Below are 27,290 nucleotides of genomic sequence, written 5' to 3' on the forward strand. Positions count from 1 at the left end.
ATAAACCCAACTACTGCAGCCAAACTGCAGACTATAAAACCATGTAAAAACACTCTTCAATGTTACATAATATCATTTCACTTTAGAAACAAAATGACAAAAATTCAAGTATTGATCACAAAACGTTATCATAAACATACTGAATTTGACCATCATAATGCGCGTTTTATCAACAAACCCTGAGTATGTTCACTACAGTCATAAATAACAGAATATCTTTAAGGATGCTGCTGTGGGTGCATTGCAGGTGAAGAAGGGAATAGCCTTGTGTCATGCTTTGAGCCCAGTTTGATGGATGTTGTCACTGAATACAGTAATTGTTTTCCTGCAGGAAAAAGCTTTGCCTAGGGCGGGGGCCGGGGGGACTCTTATGCGCGTGTGCTTTGCATGATTAATTCGATTATTTTTGATTAATTAACGTCAAATCTGCATACAGCTGATACAGTGATGGAACTAGGTTTTCATTGTGGTGGGTCCCGGGACCCACAGGTGGTCAACTAAATGGGTCCAAGGAAAGATGTTGAGAACCCGCAAGCGCATTCATGTTGATGTTGTGAGGAGCCAAAGAATGTACTGCATGATAAGTCTTGAATTTGGTCATAACGTAGCAGGATAAAATTGAATGTGCGTCCCATGGTCACCGTGGTGGTTGGTTTAATGCGTCCTTTCATTTTCACCAGACATGTTTGGCTAGGCGCTCAAGATTTTAGCTAAGAGGCCCTCCTAGGGAAAAAAAAGGTCTGCCAGAATCCCTGAGTCAGATACATTGTCTTAAAGGAAAACCTAAATCCCTTTGTTCTGATGTGAGGAGCTCATCAATCGAACTATAAATGCACCAAGTCTCTGTGTGTACGTCTGTCTGTACGTCTGTAATGCACGTTCGCCCCACCGACTTCAAATTCGACACACGCGTTCCACACCACCACAGGGAGTGCAGTGCCCGGTGTCGAGTCGGTCGGACCCATGGTTGTGTGGGGCCTCTGCCCAGGGTCCATATATGGAGCTGGCCTGTTATGACCTCACAACACTCCATATTTGGGCATGCCTGAGTCCTGACACAGAACGCCATATATAGGAAGGGACACAGAGAGACACACAGAAATCTGACACCATTCTGACGTCGGGCATAAAAGGGACATAATATCTGGGTGGGGGCATGCATTTCCAACTTGCATCGTTCCCCACGGGCACCTCTCTACTAATATATAATGTGGCAAAAGAAAATACCTGACATCTTAAAGGAGTCGTACACGCAAAAAAGACTTATTTTCTATCATTTACACACCCCATGAAGACTTGAATAGTTTTTTTTGTCGCATTCCTAAACCAATAATATGATGACCGTCTCCGGTCTGAGTCTCCGATTGGCCGATGACCCGGTTATCAAATATTTTATATTCTATTAAAAAAAGAAAAGAAAAAAACAATCCAAGAATTCAAGGCTTGGGTTGTGTAATTGATAACGACGACGATGCCAAACGTGTCGTTTCAAGTCCTCAGGCGTTCGTTTTGTACGCTCGTTAACATGAAATACACAGAAGACATAGGATATTTAGCTACATTAATCAGAAGAATGGGATTTAAGTTTTCCTTTAACGTAGTGGGGGAACCTCACAATGAGAACAGATGAGATTTCAACACAACCCCACAATCTATAAAACCGAAAAATGTTTACTTGACAATTTTGATTGGGAAACATCCATCTGGCCAGCGATTATGTCATATTGACCTGATGACTACCAGGCTATGAATGATGAAACAACCGTGAATTGAAAAGGCAACAAAGCAATCTCATTCAAAGGGTGGAATTTCCTTGAAAAAAACAAAAAACGAAAAAACGAAAATCAAGCCTACATGCAAAGGATGCTAAGCTTTCAACACGTCCTTTGGCAAACGGCCAGAGATGGTCTGAATTGGCAACGGACTTGAGCTTGGAGAGAGAGTGGGAGCTGGAGAGCGTTCTGACAGCACACTCTACATGAAAGGAACACGTCAGCCCGCTGACTGCTCATCGCAGCGAGACGAGAGGTGACCGAGGCCGTCTCTAGATAGAACGCAGAGCCAGCGAGCGGCAGGAGCAGCGCAGCAGGTCTCTCTCATTGACGAGAGCACACAGCATTTAAGCGTGACAGCGGCTACGTGCCTTTTCAGGGCGCAGTGCTACAGAGGAGAGCAGAGGGCGCCGCGTTGCATCGCGTTGCCAAACGGTGTAGAAGAAAGACTTTCATGCTACAGTGATGGTGACCTATGGGGCTCGGAGAACCATCTGTTGTGGTCGATCTGTCACTGGAATCCTTCCATGGCAACAGTAGCATGGGGGGAATGAGGGACAACTGGTAGGCCGTGGCGAAGGGAGACGTTAGAAGGCTAGATCCCAACCTGCATCTGTGCGTGTGTACGTGTGTAGTGTGTACGTGTGTAGTGTGTGTGTGTGTGTGTGTGTGTGTGTGTGTGTGTGTGTGTGAATTTCAGACCCGACAGGCTATCGTCTTGCACATCTGAGAGTGTAGTCAGAGAAATTGATGGCACGCTGTCGCTGGCTTTTCCCCAGAATGCACCTGTGTCCGCTTTGCGGCTACATGCAGAAACACCTTTCAGGTCGACAGGGCTGCGGTGCGTCGCTCCCTTTCCCTTCCTGTCATCTGTGCTTGGGTCCCTGGCCATGGAACAGCTTGCCGTACACAGAGAGACCTGAGAGAAATGACACAAACACAGAAGTATAGGAGCAGTCCAGTGACGCTGGCCTTTCCTTTCTTTATACTAGGTGCAAATTACTCTAAAGGCCTAACGTCATCGCACAAAGGCGTCACTTGCCAAAAATAAGAATAATAAGAACCATCGCCATCTTTTTAGCTTTTAACCACATTTTATACTTTTATACAGTTTTTCTAAAATACGAAACGAAAATGTCAGATCTAAAAGCTTGACACGGCGCAAAGTCAACAGGTGGTGAGCTTGTAGATTGTCTATTTTTGAGTCGGTGTAGAGGAGGGGAAAAAAGTAGGAGGCCTAGTATAGACCCTTGGGGTACTCCAGTCAATAAAGTATATAGTGTGTAAGTGGTTAAAATATTCAATCATGTTACAACCGCTTTCTACAGAGGAACACACCAGTAAAAACCACACGGGCACACACTCCAGGTAGATCCGTTTTTAATTCTCCGTGGCGGAGGTGAGCGCAGTCACCCGGGGGTCAGCCTCTGTCCGGCCGTCCCTCTGCGCCTCAGCCCTCTTCCCTTCCCTACGGCCGGTGGCCTGGCAGTAGGCCAGGTATCCTCACCCTCTTCCCTTCCCTACGGCCGGCGGGTATCCTCAGACCCTCTTCCCTTCCCTACGGCCTGTCAGCAGGCCAGGTATCCTCACCCTCTTCCCTTCCCTATGGCCGGCGGGTATCCTCAGACCCTCTTCCCTTCCCTACGGCCTGGCAGCAGACCAGGTATACTCACCCTCTTCCCTTCCCTACGGCCGGCGGGTATCCTCAGACCCTCTTCCCTTCCCTACGGCCTGGCAGTAGGCCAGGTAGGACCTCAGCCCTCTTCCCTTCCCTACGGCCGGTGGCCTGGCAGTAGGCCAGGTAGGACCTCAGCCCTCTTCCCTTCCCTAAGACCGGTGGCCTGGCAGTAGGCCAGGTATCCTCAACCCTCTTCCCTTCCCTACGGCCGGTGGCCTGGCAGTAGGCCAGGTACTGTATCCTCACCCTCTTCCCTTCCCTACGGCCGGTGGCCTGGCAGCAGGCCAGGTATCCACAGTAGAAAAAAGGAATTCCAAATACAGTCGGAGCTGCCGTGTTTGTGCTCCCAAACAGTATTCCCTTTCATTCCCTCTCAGCAGACTCTGTTTATTTTGGTGCTCTTTTACACCGTGGGGCCTGACGGAGCTGGAAAACGAAAACATCTCCCCCGACTTCCAATCCGATGACATGACCGCTAGCGGCGGCTTCTTCCAGCTCAGCAAAAGGAAGATTAACCACTTGAACCCTAGCGCCCCCTATTCGGGTGTGTGTGTGGGGGGGGGGGGGGGCTCCACAAGCTTCGCCGGAAATAACCTCTACAAGCTTACGCTATTTCTGGGGAAGAAATTTGGTGTAGAAGGAAACAAGAGCAGACTATGATCCAACTCGGGTCCGTTTCACTAAGTATAGAGGCTTTAAGGGTGGTTAAGGGCCAATATTCCCTCTCAACCTCTCCCCTGTCCACACTGACATCCTAGAAAGTGAACATGATAAGCTAATGACACGAGCTGCTACGAAAGAACACAAGGAGAACTTGAGAATATCCGGACGGGAAAAGATAAATAATTTGATAGGCGGGGGGGCTCCTGTACGAAACAAGCCTATATACATCCATGTTAACCACTTAAGCCCTATTTTATACCGTGTCGTCACACAGCGGAAATAGTTTATATTTGCGCTATTTATTTTGCTTTGCGAAGACATGCACAAAATAGTGATGTTGGGTTGAAAGTTGTTAACGTACAAGCAGTACAGCTACCAAGGGTTTACATATCGTCACTGTCGGGTGGAAACCTTGTATGTCCAAAACCGTTACTAAAGATTTGCTTGACACTCGAAGTAGGGCATTCAATTACGAAAAGAAAATATAAAAAGTTGAAATTTGGAGATACAAGGTTGCGACATTATAATATTTACAACAGTGTAAAAGGGTGATTTACTTCTCTTGATAATAAACCGGTTCATAGCATCTTTGTAGGTCAAGTCAGCCAACCTCACCGTCTCTGAGAAACAATAAATACCAAGTAATAAAGTGTTAAAAAATGGGTGGGGGGTTTAGACAGTATCCCTGTCTTTTGAAGAAAGAGATAAAGGCTATGCCTAATTTAAAATCCATCGCACAACAGTTAGCTTGTCGATGAGGTTTATTCTGGTCGGCAAGTACACCGTCAAGCATAAATTGAGATTTACCCTAAACTGCACAGGGATTGGAAATAATGGGGGCCGGACGACAACCGGCCAAAAGTGCGTGCATATTACACACGCACGCAAGCCTTCACTTTGGTAGAAACGGGCCTAAAGTTATCTGCCTTGACATGATCAGGAACCCATTAAGACGGGCACAAGTGCAGCGTTCATTTCCTCCTCAAACAGAACGCAATAAATCTCCTTCCATGGAGCCCTGAGAACTTCAATCGGAGGACTTTAAAAACACATGTGGCCAATAGATATAATCTGGTTTCATAAAGCATTGATGGGTCCTCATCAGAATCCAGTCTCTAACACACATAAAAAATCACACACGTGTGAACTGAGTGGTGCAATTCCCCCCCCCCCCCCCCCCCCCCCCTCTCTCTCTCTATCTCTCTCTCTCTCTCTCTCACTCTCTCTCATTAGAGTCACTACCCCTCTCACTGTTTCTGGCGCCCCCTACTGCTATTATTAAGTCACATACTCATGCTCAAACAGACAGACAGACACACACACAAACAAACAAACACGTACGAGGACATTGCAAGCTGGTTGTAGGAGTGGTTGCACCACTCAAAAAATGAACGGGAGGGAAGGGTTCGACGAGGTGAAGCGCACGGAGAGAGAGACAAGTGAGGGAGAGACGGAGAGAGAAAGAGAGAGAGTTGATGATTAAGAGAGAGCAGAGCGAGTGAGGGTGGTTCTCAGCAAAGAGGAAGAGAACGAGAGAGAGATAGGAGAGATATAAAGGGAGCGAATGATTAACCCATTTTGGACTGAGGTCGATAAAAAAAGGCTTCTAAATCCTAACATTTTTCGGAAAAACCTGTTTCTATGTCAGTGGTGCTCAACCTGTTTCATGTCAAGGACCCCCAGAATGATCTCTATTGGGCCACGGCCCCCCATCTCAAAATATGTAGTTCCAGGGACCCCCCCAGAGGCAAATATTTGAGTTAAAAATGTTCGCTCTGAAATATATATTCAATGATTTGCGCCACATTTTCACGATTTTTCAAGAGCTTGTAGATCTGCTATTTTTCAATAGCTAAAGCATAACATAATGCTAACACCAAAAGGCGTTCCCGCCCAAAATGCGTTAATGCGAGCGGACAGCTGATCATAGAGAATGCTGTCCGTTTGGACCCACTCTAACTCCCTGTCACAATCGATCAGGGGAGCTCAGTCATCTCGCTACAAAAGGTACACTGGGCGGGCAGGAGACCGTGACTCGCTGCCGAGGCTCCACAAAGGGCTGTTGCACCTTCCAATAACAAACCCACCCACCCAAAAGGAAGGAAAAAAAAGAGTCTCTGTGTTGTACTCAGTCCTAGTATTCTCAATGCATGGCTTGTTAACTGGTTTCTGGTGCGGGGAGTTTTGTTCGTTCGGTTACTCCAGGCTCAATTCTTTTTTGTGGGGGGGGGGGGGGTGGTAGAGGAGTCATAAGTGAACCCCCCCCCCCACACACACACACACACACCACCCCACCCTTTGCGCCTTGAGTCGGCGGAAAAAATGCATTCATGAAATTCAGAAGCTGCTCCCAACAGATCCAGTTACAGTTATAGATGAGTTTATAAGATGTTTGTTAACCTACGCCAACCTTCATTCTTTGAGGGGGGAAGAAAAGAGAGAAATGAAAGAAAAGAAAGAATAAGAAATGTTCTGGTTATAGATGCAGACACTCACGCACACACACACACACACACACACAGACACACACGCGTACATTTTTGGGGGGTTTGTTGGCGCACACTAGCTACTGTCTTTTTCCAGTAGCTCCGTTTTGGAGCGGCTCGGGCAGGATCTCGCTTTTCTGCGGGTCGGCTCAAGTGTGTGACGCTCGCGTGATGATGAATGGCGTGAGCCGCTAACGCTAAATGTATAGGAGAGGTCTATGGAAAAGAAAAATCCCTGATCAGACAAACAGATGTGCATCAAACTGCTTAATATCACTGTTACTGCAATAAACTCAACAGCTTCCCCAGTCCCCCCGGCCCCGGCTGCAGAGTGGAAAGAGTTGTGCAACAACTTCAAGACGAGGGGATGCACGTGAGCACACGCACACACGTGAGCCTACGTGCGTGCGCAGCAGCCTATAGTAAGGCCATAATAAATACATTACACGTATAAAGCCATTTCTTTTTGCTGCAGTTGATGTAACGTGGGCACTAAATAATGGTCACAGATTAAGGAGGGCCATGTAGAAAAGTCCTTAGTGTTAAATTAATGTCATAATGTGTTAATTTATTAATTTTTTTTACATAACCTTTCACTTAATTTCATTTATTTTTGGGCTTCATGTCTTTAGTGATAGAACAGTAGACTGGCATTGAATGGGGAGAGAGATGAGCAGTGACACTCAGTTTGTCAGGATCCTAACCCACGACACGTGGTCAGGCTGGCATTGCAGCCTATAGGGTTCCTGGACCACCACGCCAGCGGCCTGGGCATATATGTGTTCTCTGAACACTATTAACCCATTTTGTCTTCTACATCCTGACAGTTTTCTGAAAACTGTCAGTTTCTATGTCAGTCGTTCTTCGATTTTTCGAAAATAGCAGACCTACCCACTCGGTGGCGCGCTATGAGCTTGTAGATCTGCTATTTTTCAATAGCTAAAGCATAACATAATGCTAACACCAAAAGGGGTTCCCGCCCAAAATGGGTTAAACACAATTTCTATTCACGGCTGTGTCCTCAACACTGACTGATGTAAACACCGGAAATGTACTGTATTTATTTATGTATTTTAAAATAAATAAATACATTTAGACCGCTACTTCCGTATAAGATAGACAAACGCTGCAATGACAATGGAGCTAAAAGGAGTGTAGCCAAAAATACAAAAGACAGTGTGACTTTAAAGCCTGTTTACATTTTGAAGTACAATGTTGTCTTGCACCGAAAGTAGAAGATCTACTAGAGTAGCATCCTCTGTCTCCTGGCCCCCATCCTCCTATTTTTGGAGCTTTTACTGCTAATGAGCTTTTACCGATATTGTATGTACAGTATGTATGTATTGGATTAAAATGGGTATGTATGTATGTATGTATGTATGTATGTATGTATGTATACCTGTATACCTGTATGTATGTATGTACCGTAATTTCCGGACTATAAAGCACACCTGAATATAAGCCGCACCAGCTAAATTTAGGGGAAAAACCAAATGTGTACATATACAAGCTGCACTGGACTATAAGCCGCATAGAGGCCATAGAGATAGATTTAGAAGGTCCCCTAGTGGCCGTTAGCTGTAAAAATCCATAGATCAGCAGGCCGCAGGGTTCAAAGCATGGGAAAAAAGTGGCGGCTTATTGTCCGGAAATTACGGTATGTATGTATGTATGTATGTATGTATGTATGTATGAAGTGAGTACAATGGACCATAACGGAAACACCATGATGTGATATCCACATCAAATATTGACTGTATTTCTTGTACTGTTAACAATCATCTTCAATCAATCAACCATCTATCACGTGTCGCAATGTGAGCTTATACTGTAGCTCTGCTATTTTTGGTCACGGGAACACCGTCGCACAAGGACGAATAAAATTAAGCATGGCTCCGACAAGTGTAAAAATGGAGCCGTGAGGGTCCTCAGTGTTAAAGTAAATTAACACTGATGATTCTGGGACTGGGGCAGCATGGCCAACAGATGAGGGAATGGCCGAGCTGTGTCAATTTCCCATCACTGGATGTCATTACAGAAGAGAGATGCCATCAGCGTAATGCCTCTTTATCCTCCAGCAGTAACATGACCTCTGGAGTTGGACACATGGAGACTGATTGATCAAGTGAGCAGATTACTAAACTGGAAAGTTAATTATGTGTTTATGCCCACTCATTTATGGCTGCTTAAACTCTGCTTGGCCTAAACGCTAAAGACGGCCACGGCACAAGTCATTATGACAATAATAAACGATAAAGCCAGCCCCTCTGACCTTTTTCTTTGTCGTTGCGTGGGTTAAACCGGCCAGTAACAAGAGGCTGTGTATTGTATACTTTTATTATTATTTTTAGTGTGTGATGCTTAAATGGGATGAGTGTCTTAGGTTCATTATGAGCCATACCACACACACCATTGGGCAAGCAGAACCAAGATAAAAATATCCAACTGTGTTTATCAGTCCTCCATGAAGGAATGGCCACTATGCCTGGCTGCAATCACAGACACAGGCGTGGAGGGGGCATAACTCACCATCTGTCCAGCAACTATAGCCCTGGCAGCCTGGCTATGCTACAGTACAGTACAGTACAGTACAGTACAGTACAGTACAGTACAGTACAGTACAGTACAGTACAGTACAGTACAGTACAGTACAGTACAGTACAGTACAGTACAGTACAGTACAGTACAGTACAGTACAGTACAGTACAGTACAGTACAGTACAGTACAGTACAGTACAGTACAGTACAGTACAGTACAGTACAGTACAGTACAACAGTAGAGCAGTGGTTCACACACCCTTTAACCTGTGACGTGACCCAAAAGAGAAATTTGATGTCTCCCCGGGACCCAAACTAGTGAAAAAGCTCACAAGGCGCCGCTTCGCAAGCTCGTAGATCGGCTATTTTCGCTAGTACTTAAACATTTGTTTTCTAATTTATGAAATGTCTTTCATGAAATTACTTAAAAAGATTATTGAATTTGTTTTTAATTCATGAAACATTTTGCTTTTTTTGGGAATGTTTCTTTAAAAATGTTTTGAAATAATATTAAACAAACATGTAGGAAACAAAAAAATGTGTCCACGACCCACAAATTTGTCCCGGCCCAGTGTTTTGGAACCAGTGCAGTAGAGGACGGTGGTATACAGAGAACAGCACAGTGTCACACCAACCTGTTTTACCGCAGACGGCCTCGTAGACACCATGCTGGCCATTGGACATGGTTCCGTTGGTCCGACCCTCTGAGGAGCTCTGCCTGTTGGTCAGACACAAGATAAAGAGTGAGTGAGAGACTGGACGGACATGACCCAACTCTGAAGGATAAACAGGAGAAGGGCGCACACCAGTATTGGAGAGGTGCTAATGGCCTTGAGCGGTAAACAGGCTGAAGAAAAAGGCTGCACACTCATAGCCACGATTTTGAAAATTGATTAAAAAGAAACCAACGTTTCGACCTGTAAGTGGTATCTTAAGGATACCACTTAGCTGTACGTTTCAGCTGAAGAAAAACGGTCCCATCTGTGCCGGGAATGATGGGAGGTTTAACGCCTCTCTGGGCTTTATCGTGCATCTCTCTCCAGTTTGGGCAACATATTCCACCACCTACAACAAACGGATCAGCGTTTTTTGACAGCTCATGCAGTGTGAGTGGGTAAGTTTAAGGGCCGTAGCCCAGAGGGGGTTTCTTGACATTCAGTCGAGGTTAAGTGTTTACTGAGTGCTTCTCGTGGGCTATTGTGATGGGGAGGGGACACATTCCTGCCCCTTGGTAGCTGTCCAGAGTGGTGTGCTTTTCACACCGATGCCTTGCGAACCAAACCTGGCATTTAGACAGATAACCAGAGATATTTGTGACAATAAATTAGTAGACGGGCCTGTGTGGACAATGAGCAAGCGACAGGAAAGTCATAGAAAAGCGCTTAAAGTATTTGACTTGAAAAGTTAGCGCAATCATCGCAAAGACCTTCATGGCCGTGGAACTCACAAACAACCCACTGTGCAGCCTCTCCGATTGAATCGGCACTACACACGGAATGTCAAGTGGTTCCCAAACCTTTTCAGCTTGAAATGTTGGTGTCTTTCCGGGACCCAAAGTTACAAAAAGACATTACTTTACCCAAAAATTGTGAAAATACCTTACAAGCTCACAGCATGTCTCATCGCACCGCATTGTGAGGTTGTTGATCGGCTATTTTCACAAAGGACACATGCGCCCGTGCCCGTGCACACAGAGATTTCGTGAATTCATTCAAAAACAAACAAAAAAATTGATATTTACTATACCGACCCATAAAAATGGTTCTGCGACCCACACTGGGTCACGACCCTCTGTTTGGGAAAGACCGGTCTATGTGAATAGAGCATAATATTTTCTCAAAGTAAGTGGCCGTAGGGCGTAAGAGCAGGGGGCAAACAAGTTTGTAACCCTACACGTTAAATCTGTTAAGCATTTCTTTTCTTTTCTTTTTAAGGGGAACAATAAATACAGCTCAGCTGGCATTAACCTCTCGCCCCATAACAGCGGCTTGCCAAACCGGCATTAACAAGGTAATGAGGGCACACACTGCCTCCTTGTAAGGGACTGTGCACAGTTGTTCTTTCATAGCATTACACAACCGCAAATAGAACTGGCCCACTTTAAGCATGGCATAACTGGACAGGAAGCGATCTCTTTCATATTTTGTAGGGAGAAGGAAAGAAAAAAAAATTGACCTCTGAGTTCTTCACATCACGTTCTTTGTCAACAGTCAGGCAGTCAACGCCAGCCTAGGAGAGAAGTGCTCTGAACTTGCAGATAAAATCCTATATCCCGGCAGCAGCAGAGAGCAATGCCTGATTTATACTTAGCGGAGGATATCCGATCTATCACACTGCAACGTTGTTGTGAGCTTGTAGATTGGCTATTTGTGGTGCATGATGACACTGTACACAACTATCAAGTACTGTACAAATCACGCTTAACACACACAAAAACGCGTCGGAAGAGGCTGAAAGGGTGCGTGTAAACAAATCTGAGCATTAGGCCTAATGGTGCTGTGTGCGTGTAGGTAGGTAGCGTGTGGTAATGTTATTTAGATTGACCACAGGGATAAAGTTCGACCATAAACACACTTTTGGCAGCTCCTGTGTGTATACAGTATCCTGCGCGGCTAACTGCGGCCGCGGCCGACTAATAGGGAGTGAAGGCAGCGGCGCGGCTGACATTAATGGTGCTGCTGTAATTGTCACCCTATTAGTAATGCCACACGACAGCCCGGGTTTCCGTAGTTACAGTTGCAAAACTGGCAGAGCCTCGCAAACAAAATACCAACACACACTCATTTTATTTGTGTTACAAATTGCCCCTTTCAAATCCTTAAAACTGAAGTCATACTGTCAGCGTGATACGTCGCAGCCCCTCGGCGCTGGCAGCCATCGTATGTTGCTAGACCGGTGGTTTTCAACCCTTTTTGTCAAGGTCCATTATTTATTCAGCATTTGAGCCACGGACCACCATTTGATGACATTTAGCCTCTCAGACCCAAAACTAAAGAATACGTCCACATTTCCATGCTGTATTATTGATGTTGGTACCATAGGAGAGATAACAGGCAAACGTTGATCAAAATAACAATTCTTCTACATTCTCAAATTGTGTAGCCAGCAATGGGTAGAACGCTCCCAAAGAATGTAGTCTCTGTGACACATCTAGGGGCCGCAATCTGCATTCAAAGATTTTACTAGAAGCTTTGTCATTGGTCGATTTGCCTGTCTGCTTCCTGATTGGTTAGTCATTGCAACTGGGGTTTTTTTTTCGACCAATGACAAAGCTTCTAGGAACATCTTTGAATGCAGATTGCGGCCCCTAGATGTGTCAGCTTTTGGGGAGCGTTCTACCCATTGCTGGCTGGCTGTAAAATGTTGACATATTATTATTATTTTTTAATATATTCTTTTATCCCACGATTTTGTAACCCATTTTTCACCCCTGTGTCAATCATCTAATGTGATCCTGGGCTCTACACACCCTCCACCAACCTAGTCCCCATATATGGGGGACATGGGGAGAGCAACGGACTTGAACTCATGCTTCCTTCATGCCCGAGTGTCCAAGTTGCTCCTTTACACCTGACAGGAAGGAGTTTCCCTGGTTGGACATAGCGCGTGGAAGGAACACGTTATTCCAACCAGTTCCTTTCCCCTCCATCAGGCGCCCCGGCTGGGACATATTATTGCTTATAGCAGCTTTAAGTAATGCAGATGTTTAACAATAATTTTACTCTTTTACTCTAAAATGAAACCCATAAAGGTCCATTTGTTTCATTTCATTTCAAATTATTATATAGAGGGTATGCGCATTGTGGAGTCTCGCCACAGTACCACCAGAATAATGGGCGCGTTCCTATGACAACCAGACAAACGCCGACCTCGCCGACGCGCTCCGCCAATGGACGTGTCATAGACGCCATCTACTACCCCAGTGCGATCCTACACCAGCTGCGTCTAATGCGGCCGCAACCTGTCAGCCGCGCCCTTTATAAACGCCAGTTGAACTTAGCCCTGACACTGGCTGGTTCACCCAAGAACGCTCGGACAATGTATGTCGGCAGCTTGGCTGGATGGTAAGTCCACACTCCTCTCGGTACCGGATCCCTCGACACTATCTAAACTCAGTTTGATTGTTTGTACCGCAACTCAATTCTGTCTTGTATTCCACTTCATCAGGCTTGTAGGAGTGGGGCTGAAAGCACACACGGAAGTGTGTGCCCCCCATAAATAAGTGACGAGTGGAAAGCCGCACATATACCTGGAAACCCACCTGACTCGGTTTGGGGACGAGTAGCAGAAGACGGGACCCTCGTATCAACTGGCTGCACACCGCACATTAAGGTCACAGTAAGACAACTGTTCTCTCACTATCACACGTTTGGCTAAGAAGAGGCACTTACAGACGCTTGAGAAGCTAAGGATAATAAGAAGAATTGTGAATGAAGAAAAGCACCTTGTTGATGTTTACTGAAGAGAAGACATATAGTTAACTGTGTCACGTTAACCCTGAAGACTGTGAAAGAAGAAGACCCTGTTGATGTTTATCGAAGAAAGCATATTCTAGTTAAAGTGTCACCTTAACCCTGTGAACGAAGACAGGCCGTTTGTGTTCAGTTAAACCCTTAAAAGACTTTAAGTTGGCGAGAGCCCCGCCTTACTCCGGTGAAAGAAGACCGAGACTGTGATTAGAAATATAGTGCTCTTTTCTGTTAACCCACTGGTTGCTTTTGACACACGCATACACTCCATTAGTCTATTCTATAAGGGTCCATTTGGTTACCAACTCTCATAATTTAGCTGGGGACCACCTGAAACCCCCTCAAGGACCAAGGACTGTTGGTCCTCGGACCACTGGTTGAGCACCACTGTGCTAGACTGTTGGGTCCTGCCCTGCTCTATACAGCGCAGGGTTATCATTCAGAACGGGTGCCAAGGCCTTATTCGGCCTGCCGTCTCCGCATCAATTAAAAACTGAATGTAATGAGGAACAGAAAGCAAATTATGCTGACGGATCAGTTTGTGTGATCACTGGACCGGAGTGAGTAGGCGCTTTCTGACAATGTTCTACTCTGATTGGATGGCATTCCGGTTGGACGGCGCAGGAGGGGGGAATTAATGGAGAGTTCCTTTTATTAATCTCCCAGGCTTTTAGACAGAGGAGTCCATTTGGCTGCATCAACAGAAACCACCCCTCCCTCCATTTTCCTTTCTTTTCTTCGCCTTATCTTAATCCTTATTTGTTCCTTTCCGTTCAAAACAAGGCCAAAGAACGGAGCGTCATGCATATAATAGATTCAAATAACAGAGGAACAACTGTCAGTAGTCATCAATGGTGTATTGTCCAGGGGAAAAACAGGCCGGGGCTAACGCTTGTAGATTGGTATCAAATGTAGCGCGGCTCGCTCTGAGTTCAACAGCTGGCTATTGGAATGGTGTTTGAAGGATTGAGTAACCTTGAGCTGCTCTGATACGCCCAACACAGTGATGCTATTATAAGGTGGAGGGGGCTTTGGCCTGCCCTGGGATGGCTTTCAGATGTGCCATAATAACCAAGGTACTGAGCACTCCCCCCTAAAACGAGTGCAGAGAATAAAGGGAAGCAACTCATTATCCCTCCATCTTCTGTGAACAATCATCTCCTCTCTTCTGGACAGAGTTTATATTCTCCCTCTTGCTCTGTCATTCTGTCATTTCTTTTCTCCCCCTTTATTCTTTCTCTCGTTGTTTCCATCAGTGCATTTTTGGTCTTGAAGAAGCTTCCGTTTTTCCCACACTCTCCCCTGACTGTCACACTGGTGGACCGCAAAAATGCAAGACAGTGGAGAGTGTGAGGGGGCTCAGGAATTCCACATGCCGAGGGTAAACACGGCAACTGCCAGGAACACACACACACGCGCGCATGCGCTCGCACGCACGCACAGTGTCTCACACACACACACACACACACACACACACACACACACACACACACACACACACACACACACACACACACACACACACACACACACACACACACACACACACACACACACACACACACACACACACACACACACACAGAGAGAGAGAGGAGCAAACACTGCACCTAGCCAGCTGCCCTAACCTATCCTATAACCTCTACCCCAGCCCCGGTTAACTCTTCGTTTGCCTGCCCGCCCCACTCTGACAGCAGTGTGGTCCATCCCACAGATTGATAATTTCGGACCGCATCACGTTAAAAGACCAAGACGCGTTGGTCCCGTGTCCTCCGCAGCTCTCTGGCCTGACCAACCACATCAAAGCTTTGATGTACACACGCACACGCATGCACACAAAGTTAACTCATTGACCTCCAACAGCCCCATCTAGTGATGGCTCAGAGTGCCAGCCATATAATTCATATAACTAAATTTTAATTCAATGGACCGATACCGGAGTGTAATGAGCGCATGCAGGACACAATTGATCATCGTGACAAACCTGTGAACCCACAATTGCTCCCGATGAGCTGGTTGGTGCATTACATGGTTTCCCCCTCCGCCATTGGTGTATGAATGTGTGTGTGAATGTAATGCATTATCGATGTAAAGTACTTTGTTGAATGGTGCATGTATATAACGCTTTATCCACACACACACACACACACACACACACACACACACACACACACACACACACTCTGTGTTTCTCCCATCCCGTGCTGTACTCTCACACTGAAAGTACACAAGCAGCGGTCCACCACTGCAGCCATGTGCTTTAAACAAACAAGCAGCTCCTATCACTGAGGTTTGCTATTGTTGTGTAATTTGGCCAGATGTCGGGCTAATAAAGTCATACTGTAGGCGTGGGAAACAGCTGGCAGTTTGGTCTCCTTCGGCCGCTATTAATTTTTTTCCCTCCTTCCTAATCTCCCCTCTTCCCCTTTTCTCAATTCTTTTATTTTTCCCCTTCTCTGCTCTTCAGTTAATCTCCAAACCAAACAGGCTTTAAACGGCGCTCAGGGCCCAGGGCCCTGCCGTTGAACCGCATTCTGTTTACGGTTCAAGCAGAAATCAGGCCTGTGATGAAGTTGTTTACTGAACAGGCAGATACAGCCTGCAGCCAAGAGGCTGGGACCACTCCGCTCCACACGTATTCTAACTCTCATTACCCTGAGCCATTTCCTCTTCAAGTGGACCTCGTTTCACCCCAACATGGCAGGCCTACAGTCGATGCCCCCTCCCCCTCCCCCCACAAATTAGCATCACCTAATATCGGACAAATTAGACGATGGATTAGACCTTCAGCTGTGCTGGATTTAAGTAGTGGAAAATAAACGGCTTTGTGGCATGCAAATGGACTGTGTCATCTGCAGTCGGCGCTGGCCTTACTTGCTGAGGCGCTGGGTTGCTGTCTTCCGGACCGGGCCCGGGCCCGGGCCCTCCCGGCCACTGCTGGGTGGCTTTGGGGTGAGGAAGGGGCCAACGGGGCGAGCCTGGCTCTGGCTGGAGTTGTGGCGGACGGGGTGGCCGGCTGAAGTCATGCTGGAGGAACTCGTGGCAGCCCGAGGATCCGGCAACATGGCCTAGGATGAACGAATGGGGGACTTGGGTTATAAAACTTCACAGAACATCAAAGCTAAAATTGGAAGGTTTTCTGTCTTGACAATGTCAACTAATTTAGAGGACAACCAAATTGATATATATATATATTTGGACCCCCTTCTGAAAATGTTTTGTGCCAGGGACCCCTAGAAGAGAAGATTTGTGTTAAGAAATTCAAAGTAATAATCAAAGGTTTCCAAACATTTGATAGTTTTCTAAATATCACAAACAATAGAAGGTGTACAAGCATCTATAATCATCATCATCATACTATAATTCTAACAATGTCTGTGTGTGTGTGTGTGTGTCTGTCTGTCAGAAACACTGTCATAGCTCCACACTGCCTGCACCAAATCACTCCCACTTTTCACACATAATTTACCATAATAATATGGAGGGCGTAACGAAGCCCTTTTTTCGATTTCACACATTAATGATTAATAATGAATTTATTTGTGAATTAAAAATGCAAAAACGCACCCAGGGCGCAGTACCCCCCGTGGCCACAGGGCGGCAAAACTCCTCTCCCCGGAAATCACTTGTCAGTGTCACAAGTGAATTACATTTTGGGACGGTCACTGATTAATACTGGGACACAGTTTTCCGCGCAACATCTGTTTCGACACCACACTGTCCGCTCCCTCCTCACCACCTCCTTCGCCGTGCCGTACACATGAGCTACTGCACGCAGCTATACTTTCGCAACGCACGTGTGTGTGTGTACTTTCGACACGCGCGTGTGTGTGTGTGTCAGTGTGTGCGTGTCTCGCTACCTTCGCAACGCACGAGTGTGTGTGCGTGTCTCGCTACCTTCGCAACGCACAACACTGTGTGTGTGTGTGTGTGCGTGCGTGTGTGTGTGTACTTTCGCCACGCGTGTGTGTGTTTCGCTACTGCTTTTACAATAGTAACGGGGGTCTCATGTAACTCAGAGACAGCGTATACAATTGACCCATTTACACTCTCACATTTAACAGACATACAAATGCCATTCAATGCGGGGGCTCTTCACCTTTCAAATGTCTCCACGTATATTTGTTACATCTGTGTGTATACAAATATATTATACAAGTTAAAATGAAGAGCAATTAAATATATTTATGGGGGGAAATTGTCCATACAACGGGTAAGGACTAGTAACTATAAATGACTCTGTGTGTCTGCGTGGGTGTGTGTACGGTTGTAATGCATGTAACTCGAGAACCGTTCGCCCCACCGACGTCACATTCGACACACGCGTTCCACACCCCCACAGGGAGTGCAGTGCCCAGTATCGAGTCGGTCGGATTCACGGATCTCCAGAACCACCACAAAAGGCATGGCAACCCCACACCTGCAAATTGATTACTTAACCACTACACTTTTCACAGTCAGTTTGCACTCTTCGGGCACAGGCAGACAGACAGACAGGCAGACAGACAGATACAGAGATCTCCATATACAGTATGGGCACAAAAGGGACACAGACAGATAGTTAAAACGGGTGCTATGACAAGTTGACAACGGGTATTATTAGGTTCCCAAGTTGCATCATTCTCAAGTAGGCCGGTGGCCGACGGACACGTACAGGTCTAGTATGGAAGGGTTTAAAATGATTGTAACCACTAGAGATGTGCTGCATCAACACCCTACCATGCATTAGTTTGATTCATGACAAGAATAAGCCCGGGATAGTATCTTTACAGGGATAGTATCTTTACAGGGATAGTATCTTTACAGGGATATAGTATCTTTACAGGGATAGTATCTTTACAGGGATAGTATCTTTACAGGGATAGTATCTTTACAGGGATAGTATCTTTACAGGGATATAGACAGGGATAGTATCTTTACAGGGATAGTATCTTTACAGGGATAGTATCTCTACAGGGATAGTATCTTTACAGGGATAGTATATTTACAGGGATAGTATATTTACAGGGATAGTATCTTTACAGGGATATAGACAGGGATAGTATCTCTACAGGGATATAGTATCTTTACAGGGATAGTATCTTTACAGGGATAGTATCTTTACAGGGATAGTATCTCTACAGGGATAGTATCTTTACAGGGATAGTATCTTTACAGGGATAGTATCTTTACAGGGATAGTATCTTTACAGGGATATAGACAGGGATAGTATCTTTACAGGGATAGTATCTTTACAGGGATAGTATCTTTACAGGGATAGTATCTTTACAGGGTTAGTATCTCTACAGGGATAGTATCTTTACAGGGATAGTATCTTTACAGGGTTACAGCAACATCTTGGCACTCCGATCAACTCTGAGTGCAATAAAAATAGATCTATTTGCAGCTTCCCATGGAAGTGTCCTGTGGTCAACTATGGCAGATGGCAACACTGTGGTAACAGTGTGAGGTAGCTTTGTGTCCAAGAAAAATAATTATATAGAGACCACAAGAACAAAGGTAGCAGTACTAGACACCCGTATCTCTTTTCACAATGATGCACAATACTTTACTAATTGATTAAAAAGGTTAGAGTATGCCTTTAACCCCTTAAGACCTCTGATTCTACAAATGTTGTCTAAATCCTATAACAGTTTCCTGAAAAACGTACTGTATGTTGCTACTGTACTGTATATCAGTAGTTCAAACGTTTTCATGTCAAGGACCCCCAACTCTATTTGGCCGCTATAATTTGTTCCAGGGACCCCCCAGAAGCAAAGATCAGAGTTAAAAATGTTCACTTTAAAATATATTAAAACAAAGATTTGCAAAATGTTTCAAGATATTAAAAAAATAGCAGATCTACAAGCTCATAGCTTGTACAAAGTATAAAATAAAGGTTAAAGTGGTTCAAATCGAAAATTACACGGATGTTTTCCTTGTTTTAACGGGTTAACAGACAGACACATAGAAATGCATGCACAGACACCCCACGCACGTACCTAACGTAATCTTTCTTTCTTTCACACACACACACACACACACACACACACACACACACACACACACACACACACACACACACACACACACACACACACACACACACACACACACACAGTCATCATCTATGTGGAATTCACTGTTTATACAGTTACAATAAAATTTATCAATGAGTGTAGTGTTGTAGCAATTGGCTACAATTTGCACTCAACTCCCATACCAAAATAGGAAACGGGAAGAGCTATTAAATTTGGAATGGGCTACACTACACATGTCTGTCCCAGGTCATTAAGGTGAAATATCAAAGGCCCCAACATGAAATACTGTAGGAGAAGAAGAAAAGAAACACCCAAAACAAGCTCTACATAATATCAGAATTCTGCTGTTGAAAAAATAAATTCTTCACATTATTACTTTGTTTTGACAAGATTACTCTTCAAAGACTTGGGGGAAAAGGGGGGGGGGGAGCCTTTTCTTGACATACATTTCCTAACATAATATTTAAGAGCTACCATTCACCAGGTCCCCGCCATTCTGCGGAATGCTGCGCGTGCATTCCTTCCACATCTCACGCTTGTGCCATTTTCTCTGCCACTTATTTCTCTATAATATACGTCTATCTAACCATGCTAATGGTTTAGCGGTTCCACCGTCCACGTCCGTTCAAAGGGGCCGGCAGCGTGACAGGGAATATCTGATGTAATTTTTTTGTGTTGATAAATGAGAAGCTGGGTTTCCAGGTTGCAGGGGCCGGAGCCACGCTGCAGTTTGCAGCGTGGGGGCCAGGGGCAGGGAGGGCACCTTTATTTGGCTGCCAGGTGGCTCCTGGCCAAGTCTGTGGAGGAGCCGCGCAGTCTGCACCCAGTAACTGGAACAGGGGCCACAACGGCCGGAACAGCCCACTCGCTCTCTGTCTCTCTCTGTGTCTCTCTCTCTCTCTCTCTCCCTCTCTCACACACACGCACGCACGCACGCACGCACGCACGCACGCACGCACGCACTCGACATCATTTTTGCAGTTGGCTGAAGCCAAACACATGAATAAATTGTCCAAAAAGTGCAGGCGTGGCGGGACCCAGTGATGTGGAGCAGATTTATTTCAATGGGTCCAAAGAAATAAAGAGCCTTCTATCATTTTGTCTTGTCTCATTACAGAGAATGGACCAACAAAGATGCACATTGTGCTGAGCTGAGCTGCAGGACAGCAGCGCTCAGCATCACTGAAGAGTCCTACTCTATACCTCCCAACCAGGCTGACATCCGTAACACACTAGGACCCCCAGTTTGATATGCATTAGGCCACGGACCCCCATTATACACGGTTTTGCCTGGGAAGTTACACTGTAAAATGTCACTGTAAAGGTTTGTTTGAGTGTACAAACAGTAACACTCTCGGAGTTGCAGACCCGTAAGGGCCCATTTGGTATCTCACTATTAATCATTTCGATGGGGATCCCTGGGGGTCCCCGGACCCCACGTTGACAACCACTGCACTAGATGCATCTAGGGGAGTGAAAGGGGAGATTTCAGGGAGGGTTAGTTGATTGGATGGTGACTCAATCGAGGCCAAGTCAACTTCCCATGATGTCACTAAATGGGATGTTTTGGAGGTTGGGTCTGTCTCAGGTACACATGGGTCTGTACTTGTACGCCATTTCAGACAATTTCTCATAGGGAGACATACTCTTTTTCCAGTGTCAGGTAGGTGAAACTTGGTGAACCGTGCTCGGTCCAGAGAGAAGCTAACGGGAGGAGGGGATGAGACAGGGGTGGGGGGATCACTTTCACAGTATGCCTTGCGTAAGCCAGACCGCCTCGGGCCAAGAAAAATATCACCTCAACAGCATTAATTAGGGCCAAAACCTAGATCATGAAAAAAACAATGACGTGAGGGCAACTGCATTACTCAGGGCCGATGTAAAGAATGAGTGCGCCCAGTCATTCCAGCCCATAAAGCTAAGGTCCCACAGCGCTCCCCTGCCTTTGCGTTTCTCTACCGTCCATATAGAACGGCTCGTCACGGCCATCAGCGCAAGATGAATAAACACGCTCTTCCTGTTCAGATTCCCTTTCAAAGCAAACAAAGTGATAGACAGAGGGCTGTATATCTATTTTCTTCCAAAAAGTGAAAACAATACAGTGTCAAGTGACTCAAACTTCTCTGCCCCACTAATCTCCCTCAGCATAGGGCCAAATCACATCTGTCATGGCCGCTCGCGTGTGACTAAAGTGTTTCTCTGTTTGCTACATAACTAACAGTAGAGAAAATCATGTCTCAACGGTTTTCTTTGTGTTGTAGCGCGACCCATAAACAGAGTTCGCATCTGATATGAATGTGTTGGTTAACCTATTTTGGGCGGGAATCCCTTTGTATTTTAAACATTATGTTATAATTTAGCTATTGAAAAATACCAGATCTACAAGCTCATTGCGCGCCACCGAGTGGCGCGCTACGAGCTTGTAGGTCTGCTATTTTTGAAAAACGACTGACATAGAAACATAGCTTTTTCAGAAAACTGTCATTTTCAAACAGATATTTTTAGAATCTGATCTCAGGTCAAAATGGGTTAATAATAGATACAGAGGCCACACTAGGACCCCTCCTTACCCGGAAGGTGTCTCAATTAATGATAAAATAAAAGCCCAGCCGAGCCGCTTAGCAGCACAACGGGTTCTGTTGGTGTGACGTTTAGCAGCACAACGGGTTCTGTTGGTGTGCCGTTTAGCAGCACAACGGGTTCTGTTGGTGTGACGTTTAGCAGCACAACGGGTTCTGTTGGTGTGACGTTTAGCAGCACAACGGGTTCTGTTGGTGTGCCGTTTAGCAGCACAACGGGTTCTGTTGGTGTGCCGTTTAGCAGCACAACGGGTTCTGTTGGTGTGACGTTTAGCAGCACAACGGGTTCTGTTGGTGTGCCGTTTAGCAGCACAACGGGTTCTGTTGGTGTGACGTTTAGCAGCACAACGGGTTCTGTTGGTGTGGCGTTTAGCAGCACAACGGGTTCTGTTGGTGTGACGTTTAGCAGCACAACGGGTTCTGTTGGTGTGCCGTTTAGCAGCACAACGGGTTCTGTTGGTGTGCCGTTTAGCAGCACAACGGGTTCTGTTGGTGTGACGTTTAGCAGCACAACGGGTTCTGTTGGTGTGACGTTTAGCAGCACAACGGGTTCTGTTGGTGTGACGTTTAGCAGCACAACGGGTTCTGTTGGTGTGACATTTAGCAGCACAACGGGTTCTGTTGGTGTGACGTTTAGCAGCACAACGGGTTCTGTTGGTGTGACATTTAGCAGCACAACGGGTTCTGTTGGTGTGACATTTAGCAGCACAACAGGTTCTGTTGGTGTGACGTTTAGCAGCACAACGGGTTCTGTTGGTGTGCCGTTTAGCAGCACAACGGGTTCTGTTGGTGTGCCGAGTAATTTTTTGCTCTCCAGGAACGGACTCTTGGTGAGGAGAGGACATTCCGGAATGATCACTGTTTTGTTCAGCCGCTTACACAGTCAAATCCTTAAGTCTGTGAGTGTATAAAATGGAACCAAATGGACCAGTAAGGGTACATTTGGTTCCATTTGTACACTCTCAGAGTTGCGGGTCCATTTGGTTCCATTTGAACATGTCTGAGTTAAATTGAGACTATGGATTATATTGTGTGAACGCGGATTCCCCGCATAGCTTTGCAAATGCTAACATGACAGCTTTCCCCTTGATGTGGGAAAGGTTTTTTTCTTTTTTTCCTTCTTTTTGCACCGTTTTGGACGGCACTGTATTTTTAACTAAAGGAAGATTTTGTACAGACAAAAATATGAGGGGTTTCCTGAGTCATAAATCAATGCTTCTCATAAGCTTAGCTCACTGTTTCTCATCATCCATGAAATCCTGGAATGAAGAAAAGAACAGAGACAGATGGAGAAATTGGAACATTTTACCACTTTCACTCGATCCTAATTAAAAGAAAAACACAAAACGCCTTTTTAAAGGAGCAAACAATATAAAGGCTGTATAAATTAAACTGTATAAATGAGATAGTTACAATGTTGCGGTTTAGACACCCATAGCTTCATCGTTAAAAGGGGAAGTTTGTGATTTAACAACATGAATACCATGGTTGTGTTGCGAGGGTGTTCCAGGGCTAGCGCTGGAAAATTGCAACGCCAGCATTATGTAAAAAGACACTGAAACACATCATTTTATGTATTTAGAAGAAGTGTTCTACTTTAAATTAAAAGGTGCTGTAAGGGATGTTTTGTTAAGGTTAAAATACCGTATTAAAGCTCTGATGGTAATCATTGCGATAGACTAAAGCGTTTGTTCAATAACAGGGGTCTTTCCATATCTACAGCTCTTTAAGAAGCTATGGCCTGACTCACACCTTTCGATCTAGCATACAACATTGATGCATGCTAGATGTATGAGACTTGTTTACTGATGCAAGCTCCCAATGCATTTCCAATGGAAGTCACACGGTTTGACACAACATTTTTGTTGTGCGGCTTTCGGCTGTGTTTCGATTGCCCCCCTCCCCCTCATACAACAAAAATGTTGTGTCAAACCATGTGACTCCCATTGGAAATGCATTGTGAGCTTGCATCAGTAAATAAGTCTCATGCATCAGCTATACATCAATCTGTTGTGAAGGTGTGAGTCAAAAAATTCAATAAACAACAACAAAAGAAACAATTACTACAACTATTACCACCGATACCACCATATATCATAGCTATCATTCTCACTACTGTCCTACCCTCATAATTTAATGTACTAATTATCCTGTGATATACTGTATTTAGACAAGAGAATAAGCTTGAGCAGTAATTTGAATTGAGAGATATTTCTGCTGTGTTTGACATGAATTTGCATAGGGTCATATCTGCCGATGCCGATTCTGACCGATTCCGATATTATACAGAGGACCACAATGGAAACAAGCCTATAGGCCCTATAGGGGCTTGGCCCAAAGCCTGTAAATAAAGTATTCAATCAAAAAGCCTATACTCTTTTCTGAATGAGATGAGTACACAAATTAAATGAAAAAAATGCAAAGTTTATTTTTACATCATATTTGATTTGACTTTTGTTCTAGACCAGCGGTTCCCAAACCTTTTTGGCCGTGCACCCCCCGACCTAGCTGACACACCACCCCACATGGAAATATAAATTGCATAAGCAGTAGTAGTATAATACACCCTTTTTCCCTCCCACCCTTTTTATTTAGGGGGGATCCTAACCACCCATTTTTAATTAATCTAAGACACTCCCCAGGGACCCCTATGTCCGATTTCGGCACTGAGGACACTTTGTGGGCGGGGCCTAACCCTTTTTTTCCGATGACGTCATTATATTGATTTTGCTAATGGCACTTTGCCAGTTTGGCAGTTAGTGTCATCATGATTGTAGTTCTGCTTTTGTGTGAGGATCTCATCAGTTTGATCGTGTTTGGGTGGACTTTGCCAGTTTGTCAGTTTGAGTCAGCATATTGATTATGTATACATGCATTTTCATCTTTGGCAGTTGGGGGATCAATATGATTCTAGTTCTGCTTTCGAATTGGTTTCACATCCCCATCTGTTCATACTGAACAGCGCATGCACTGATTTGTGTAGGCGAGCTGAGTGTATTGATTTTGCTGGGTGTGTGTGTGTGTGTGTATTGCTCTTACTCCCATTTTTTGGGAAAATGTATTGAACGAGTTATAAGCAGACAAATTATAGCGATGGTTTTTAACAGCTTAGATTATTTCCAGTTTGGTTATAAAAGTCAGAGAGGAACTGATGATGCAACTATCAGCCTGCTTATCCCCATCTTACTAGGCCACGGTGTTTTTTATTGATTTTACGTTTCCTTTCAACCGCAAGCAGTGGTCTCAGTTGTCTTACTGAGGAAGGGGGGACAGTGGGGAGGAAGCACACAGAGCATATCTATTATCTCTTCAGAACTGGTGCGGGGAAGAAAAAAAAAACTCGTTAGGGATCAATGTGACAAAAACAAAATAACTTGTCATTCATGAAGAGGAACCTGTGCAGGCCATTACAAATGGTGGACAAATAGTGGAGGTAGTAGACAGTTTTAAATACTTAGGCAGATATATTGACAGCAAACTCATTTGCAGTGAAAATACTGAACAGATTTTTAAAACTTGTAACCAACGTCTCCACCTACTACGCAAGCTCAACTCCTTTAGAGTGAGCAAGCATATCGTGGAAACAGTCTATAAAAACCTGATAGAGGGAGTCTTGTGTTTTAACATGGCAATGTGGTTTGGCAATCTAAAGGTCAAAGGAAGAAGCAAGCTGCAGCGAATAGTAAATCTAGCCTCAAAAATAATTGGGAAGAGACACCAGCAATTAGGCTGTATCTACAATGAGATACTTCGTAAAAAAAAAAAACTATCAAGATAGCAAACGACCCCGTCTCATCCACCCTGCACCGACTTCCAGCTACTTCCCTCTGGTAGACGGTACAAACTAGGCATGCCATGGTATGAGATTTTACAGTACGGTACGATGCCAATATTGATAATCTATACCTCGGTATTCCAAGGTATTTATATTTATAAAAATAAAATAAAAAGATTGCCCCCCTGACCTATGTCTAGTGACTACCTTCACATCCTTATAAGCCCTTCTTTGTTCCCCAACATGCAGGCCTACACATATATATATATATATATATATATATATCATAATATATGCCATGATTATGAATTGATTACCCTGGACCGAATGGAAACAAGACAGCAAGGACTTTTATCAGTGATCCCTTTGGATATGTGGTTGACTGTATCCTGTACTGATTACACTTCTGCCAATAATGTATTCAGTCAGTGAATCAATAGCTATTCCGCAGTCCCCATTGTATTTCACTGTACTATGGCTCCCCCTAATGGCCGTTTTGTCCCCAGTATGGTGGAGCAGAGGTGATGCAATCTGCGCATGATCACAATTGTCAATGTGTGCCTCCGTGTTGACAGTCCACACTTAGTTACTACATATGGAAATATGGAATATACATTTGGATCTGGGTGTTTTTCAGCAACACTAACTCAAAGGTAGGAAGCAACTTTTCAATCTACTGCATCTGTGGGGTGAAAATATTTGTGTTAAGTGTTGTTGATGGTGTTGTGACCGTTTGTTTTTTACTGTTTGGTAAAGTTCTGCATGGTTCAGGTTGTCTTAAGGTTTTGTTTTAATGTATGACTTGGATTATTTTGGTAAGTGGTGGTGTATTTTGTGACATTTGCACGGTTCAGGTTGGGCTAAGGTTTTGGTTTAATGTATGACATGGGTTATTTTTGGTATGGGGTGTGGTGTTTTGTGACATTTGCACGGTTCATGGTGTCTTAATGTTTTGTTTTATTGCATGACATGGGTTATTTATTGGTAGGTGGTGTGGTGTTTTGTAACATTTGCACGGTTCATGATGTCTTAATGTTTTGGTTTAATGTATGACTTGGGTTATTTTTGGTATGTGGTGTGATGTTTTGTGACAGTTGCACGGTTCAGGTTGGGCTAAGGTTTTGGTTTAATGTATGACATGGGTTATTTTTGGTATGGGGTGTGGTGTTTTGTGACATTTGCATGGTTCAGGGGGTCTTAATGTTTTGTTTTATTGCATGACATGGGTTATTTTTGGTACGTGATGTGGTGTTTTGTGAGTTATGCATGGTTCATGGTGTCTTAAGGTTTTGTTTTAATGCATGACTTGG

General features: G+C 44.8%; 1 protein-coding gene across 1 annotated transcript in view; it reads right to left on the reverse strand.

Moving 5' to 3' along the window:
• Positions 1-16,476: 16,476 nt before the first annotated feature.
• Positions 16,477-27,290, reverse strand: part of ttll5 (tubulin tyrosine ligase-like family, member 5) — a gene marked incomplete at both ends in the record, with an annotated part of 101,622 nt that continues 90,808 nt past the window's right edge. Inside the window, one exon of the mRNA XM_083791588.1 lies at positions 16,477-16,674. Coding sequence (XP_083647714.1) covers positions 16,477-16,674 — 198 coding nt within the window. The remainder of the gene's footprint in view (positions 16,675-27,290) is intronic.

Source organism: Protomyctophum parallelum, assembly GCF_964188405.1.
Source record: "Protomyctophum parallelum genome assembly, chromosome: 20".
Taxonomy (NCBI): Eukaryota; Metazoa; Chordata; class Actinopteri; order Myctophiformes; family Myctophidae; genus Protomyctophum; species Protomyctophum parallelum.